Source organism: Protopterus annectens, chromosome 13.part0 (genome assembly GCF_019279795.1).
Source record: "Protopterus annectens isolate FY-2018-M chromosome 13.part0, PAN1.0, whole genome shotgun sequence".
NCBI lineage: Eukaryota > Metazoa > Chordata > Ceratodontiformes > Protopteridae > Protopterus > Protopterus annectens.
In genome coordinates this window covers 133,205,258-133,211,257 of record NC_056747.1, presented here as the reverse complement: position 1 = coordinate 133,211,257, position 6,000 = coordinate 133,205,258, and the positions used below count along the sequence as shown (strand labels likewise).

At 42.5% G+C, this 6,000-nt stretch overlaps 1 protein-coding gene across 2 annotated transcripts in view; it reads left to right on the top strand.

Moving 5' to 3' along the window:
* Window positions 1-1,123: 1,123 nt before the first annotated feature.
* The window catches only part of LOC122817656 (scaffold attachment factor B2-like), a 1,188,489-nt gene continuing 1,183,612 nt past the window's right edge, over window positions 1,124-6,000 (top strand). The window contains exon 1 of one of the 2 annotated variants that reach the window (XM_044090719.1): window positions 1,124-1,407. In XM_044090719.1, the coding sequence (XP_043946654.1) occupies window positions 1,264-1,407 (144 nt within the window). In that variant the 5' untranslated portion in view covers window positions 1,124-1,263. Of the gene's footprint in view, window positions 1,408-2,613; window positions 2,733-6,000 lie in introns of those variants that run through there. The other variant, XM_044090720.1, reaches the window with a different exon arrangement.

The window sequence follows — 6,000 nt, the reverse complement described above, 5'->3', positions numbered from 1 at the left end:
TTTCATTTCCCCATACAGCTAAATGTGTTGAAATAAAAGTTGCTGTAGTAGCAGCCACTTCAGTAACACACGTTTGCCAAGCAACTTTTCTAACATATGTCGGCAGAAGAAGGGTTTGGAAATTAGCTGCTTATCATGCAATGAATGTGGTTACGATAATACGCAAGTACCAATTTTTGTTATGTTCTGTTTAAAATTCTTTTCAGGTTTCGATTTTTAGTTGCTAAAAATAGACAAAAATGTGATAGGTTGTCATAGGTCTTGTGCTGCTGGCTGTGTATGGATTATTTAATTAATATTTGTGACTCTCAAGTTATAAAAACTAGTCATTTTTCCTTTCGGCTTCTCCTGTTAGGGGTCAGCACAGCAGATTATCAGTCCACAGAACAAGTGGCAGTAGAGTTTTACAGTATTCAGTGGCCAGCCTGGTACCCAACCTTCCTCAGATGGCACACATACACCTAGGGCCAATTTAGAATGTTCAGTCCACCTGCAGCATATGTTGGGAATGTTGGAGAAAACAGGAGCAGCCAGTGGAAGCCCATGCAAACACAGGGAAGATATGCAGACCCCACACAGAAGGCACTCCAGCCGAAAATCAAACTAAGAGAACCTGTTACTGTGAAGTGATAACACAAACTGCTCCACCACTGTGCTGCCTAGCTATAATGACTAGTCTGCTGGAGTTTTTCAACCGTTAAATACTATTCATCATCATTGTAACATTGTGTATACAACTTTAATAATACACTTACATGCACGTGCTAACTTGTGTGAGTAAATCCCAATATTATAACTGATAAACTATACTTATGCAAAAGTAACATGTTACTTTAGTTAGTAACCAGTAATAGTAATATATTACTTTTTTAGAAAAGTGATAAATAATAGTAATACATTACTTTCACTGAAAAGTAACTGGTAGTAGTAACTTATTACAACACCGGCCATTATAAAACCAAGCTTCGCTTTCATATTTAATACTAAATTGTGCTTTTACTTCGTAGATATTAAGTAACATCACAGTAATCGATAGTAAATTGAGAAACACTCAACACCCATTGGACGCATGCACACATTGGCTTGTTCGAGTTCGCATATACATTGTCGTGGGCAAGGGTGATTACGTCATCGCGTTACGCCTGCCAGGTCTCTCTCTTCGTTTGTGTGCGTGGGTTATCGCCATTTTGTTTTCTGGTCAACCGAAAGTATCTTGTTGGTGCAAATATCTGTTTTTAAACTTTGTTACACCGCTGTTTGATAATGGCAGACGGTTCATCAGATGTTGAAGTAGGAGAGACCCGGAAATTGAGCGACTTACGGGTGATTGATTTGAAAGCAGAGTTAAAGAAAAGAAACCTGGATTGTAATGGGAATAAGAGCGCCTTAATGGAAAGACTAAAGAAGGTAACCTGTTCGAAATTAACGATTGTATTGCTGGAAATCAGTGTTCACATTTTGCATGTTTATGGGTGTAACTTAAAATATTTTGTAGTGAGGCAGTTTGCTGTCTGATGCTTTGGAAGACTTTAGAGGTGATCGTGCGGATATTGTACAACTATGTTTGATATTAAAGGGTTAATGAAATAGTTGGAATGGTTATATTAAATGGTGGATAGATTGTGGCAAAGTCAGAGCATTGTTGGCTTGGAGTTCCCACGTTTCTTACGGGAAGTTCGAAACAGTTATGGTAACGGAAATCGCCTTTGGAAAGAAAATGGCCGCTGCATGGTTATCTTGACCAAGTAAAATGCTATTAAAATCCTTTAAGTCACTATTAGTGAAACGAGGAAGCAAAATATGTGCTTGCATATTGCTTTGAGGTTTAATACAAGAGCCGGCGACTGTTTGCCTTTCTTATTTATGGGTTCTTGTCCCTCGAAATTTGCACGACTGGGTCATAAGGCGTGTGTAATCACGCATGCCGCCAGCAGATTGCCGTCTGTGAACTAAGTGAGACTAGCTACATACGTTAACAGTATTGTACTGTCGACCAGGCGTATATAATTTCAGACGGGGCTAAAGTAGAAGTTATGCAGTTAAAATAAGCATTTCTCATGTCCAGAATTCTATTTCCTATTTTTTAAAGCTAAGATTGTCTATCTCGCCTCCCTTTTTTTCCTCAATTCCTGAGCAAGGAAGTCGAGGCTTGAGAATTACTGCCCAAAATATTTTGCATCGATGCTTTGCTTTCAGTACAGGAGCTGATCAACCAAAATTATATTTAGCGCCAATTTATTGCAAAGAATTAGCGTAGACGGTTTAGTTTGGGAGTTTACTTTGGTCTAGGTGTGCCCTCATTGGTTGATTGACAAGGGAAAGTTGACGGCTGTGATTTAGTTAACGTGCAATGCAGTGCATTTTGCTGCATTCTCTGCCTGTTGCACTTGCCATTTAATCTTTTCTGTTAATAGCTTATCTTTGGAAAAGTTATTCATCGAAGTACCACCCACAACGCCTTCCCCTGGCACATTCTCGGACGCGGCATGCATGTGATGGTTAAAATTGTAAACGAAATATGCAGTTATTGGTAGGAGGAATGCGAATTATGGCGGGGTTTAGCGGCTGTGATGTAGAGCATCTTGCGTCATCCGGGGTTGCCATTGCTTGCGAGACGTGAGCAATTTCCGGATTTTTAAATGTATTAACCCACCACATGCGCAGTAGCAAGCCCCGCCTTGACAATTTTCACCGCACCGCCCACCGTTTGAAAGATGCCACCAAAACACAAGGTACGTTACACTGATCAAGTAATTTCTTTATTTCGCGAAGTGTGATATGGTATGGAGAAGATCGTGCAAGCTGTAGTACTTGTGTTAGAAAATTTAATGCAGTGTAGGATAATTAGAGTTGCTGTAAAAGGAGATGCTATACTGAAATGGGCTATTCTCAAAATCGTTAAGAATGGTTGGCCGTGTGGGCTAGGCTAATTTCAGTACTAAGTTGTGACACGGGTACTAAATAAAAAGTAGCTCGAGTATCGGAATGGATATCCACTGCTTCAGTCAGTGGAGAAGAGCAAGCTTACGTAAGTAGCGCAGGGTATGGCTGGTAGTTTGGGTGGGTACTGGTGGCTAAACAGTGAGGGTTTGCTTAAGTGCGCGAACTTGGTGGTGGGTTAATGCACTTCAGTGTCGCCTAATTTCCACCATAAGGTTACTGTTGCCCGTAACTGCATTGCCATGGTTTAATTTTGGTGTAGTACCCCACGTTATTCAGCTCTTGTGGCTTTTTTCTTGTCCAAGATTTAGAGAGAGGCGTTTTATTGCTCAGCAATTATTTGACAGACTTGAGCAACATGGATAGTTCGGGTGTAGCCTGACAACTGGTGCATAACGTCTAGTAGTGGGCATGGAAGTTGCTAAAAATAATAGGTCTTGAATTGGCAAGCATTTTCTGAAGGGTATGAAGTCTACTCCAATATCTGTCATGTAGTGGCTTCTATCTTCAGTAATTTGCCAGAAAAAAATTTCATGAGGGATAGATAGAAAATCTGGCCAGTTGAGAGGCATGCTTGTGGCTTTTAAACATGTTTGGTACCAAATGGAAAACGCATTGAGGTGCGTTTCTTTTCTTCTGGGTGGTGTGATGTATCCCCACTAAAAGGCCTTTTTTCTTTTCTAGGTGATTTTCAGTTTCATACACACAAGCTTAACAATGAAACATTTGTTTCTGTAAAAGTTTAGCTATTGTAAGCGGATTTTTAAGGTGGCATTGGCTTTGTGCATGTGTAGAAGGCTGTAAACAACCAGCTCTTTATAGGCTGTGTAAGCAAAGTAAAGATCTGTTATGTATAGTTGGCAAGAAATGTACTGAGAGAGCACTTTAAGAACATCGTTCATAGGTTCATACTAGGCTATCTGCCCAAGGGCATTTACAAGCCTAGCCCATCGTTTTGTGGCTTACGCCACCCCTTTAGTATGGGGAACTATACCCATTATTTTGCTGTGCCTCTGTCGAGCAGTGACACTGAGGTAATCCCTGGGGTATATCTGCGATCTCCCATCCATTGGTCAAGATTTCTCTTGAACAAGGCCAGCGAGGTGCTCTGCCTCACATGTACCGGGATTTTGTTCCACAGCATAGGGAGTCTTTGGGTGATGAATCTATCCCTCCAGCACGTCCTATTAATAGCCGTGTCGAGGTTTAAGTCTCCCGCCCTTGTGGCTCTGATGGATCTAGATTTTTGAGGTGAAGCATATTCATCAAATCTGGGTTTGACATGGCCTTGTATGTTAGGCAAAGGTCACCTCTGAGCAAGCGGTAAGCGACTGAATAGAGCTGGAGTTCTTTCAGTCGGGCAGCATAGGGCATATTTTTGAGACCCTTTATCCTTTTGGTGAGGAACTTTTGTGGCCTCTCCAGCTGCTGCAAGTGTCGGGTCAGATACATTCCGAATGGGGCATTGTACTCAATCATTGGTCTGATGAGTGATGAGTAAAGGGAGACTATGACCTCCCTTGATCTAGATGAGAATCCCTTCATGATAAGGTGGGCAATGTAGAAGGTCTTCCTAACTACTTTAGCTACATGGGTGTCGAATGACAGACTACTATCAACCTGGGTCCCCAGGTCCCTGATAAATTCTTCTGTGCTCAGTGGATTGCCACCTATTTGGTAGCTAGGGGTAACCTTGTTTTTCCCGAAGGGTATGACTATGCATTTTTTGGCATTTAACTTTAGGCCGTGGCTCTGGCACCAGTTATCCGTTTCTGTGAGACCCTTCTGAAGGATATCTGTGTCAGATGTGTTTTCTACTATGGCGCCCAGTTTGCAGTCATCTGCAAACTTTGTCAGCCATAACCCTCCTGTGTTTGCTTTTACTTCGGAAAAGTAGATGCCAAACGAGTGGGCCCAGGACTGAGCCCTGTGGGACACCACTTGTGACAGGCTTTGAGTCTGACATGGCGCCAGCAACTCTGACCCTGTGGGTTCTGTCACTCGGCCAGTTTGCAACCCATCTTTGTGATGTATGGGTTAACATTTAAGCTGATGAGTTTTTCAATGATACCCGAGTGGGGTATTGTATCGAAGGCCTTAGCCAGATCGAGGTAGGCTGTATGGACTGCCTTTCCCTCATCAATGGCTTTGGTGACTGTTTCGAAAAAGTCAACCAAGTTTAAAAGACATGATCTGCCTTTGACAAAGCCAAACTGGGTTGGATCCAAAGTCTGCAAATTCCCTATGTCTTTATTTATGAGGTCCATTATGATCCTCTCCATGGCTTTGCAGATAAGGCTTGTCAAGCTAATGGGCCGGTAATTTCCAGGGTCGGTGGAGGCACCGCCTTTGTGAAGTGGGACCACAGTTGCAGTGCGCCACTCCTGGAGTGCGTATCCAGAGGTAAGACTTTGATTAAACAGCTGTCCTAGCTGTGGGTTTAATTCCTCATTGAGTTCGTGGAGCACACAGCCGGGGACACCATCAGGTCCCATGGATGCTGTGTTTTTGCTTTGGAGAGAGCAGTTCTCACTTGCGCTGGGGATGTTTGGGCGGCTGAACTCGTTTGGTATAGATAGCTCTCCCTTTGGGGAGGGGAGAAGTTTGCACTGAACCTGTCAGCCAGTATGTTGGCAATGTCTGTAGGATCAGTAATCTTCACATCATTTTGAACTAGTTCTGAGCATATCTGGGAGTTTCCTCCTAGGTTTCTAACATAGCTAAAGAAGGCCTTATGATTGTCTTTTGAGTCTTTAGCTATTTTTCTCTCGAAATTTGCTTTGGATGATTTTATGAGAGCTCTTAGTTTTTTACTTATAGTGATCAAGGGTGTCTTACCTTTTAAGGATTTTGCTCTATCTTGTAGTAGCTTCCTCCTTTTGTTGTAGAGTTTATTTATGGCTGGGGTCCACCAGACTGGACACTTGCCTTTGGTACAAAGAGTCTTTGTTTTGCTTGGGATTGCCTTATCCATGCAGTCCTGCAGGTGCTGGTAGAAGGCATTTGTAAGTGATTCAGCGGCTTGAGTACTGTTTTCCGCCGGCTCGGGGCCTTAAAGGA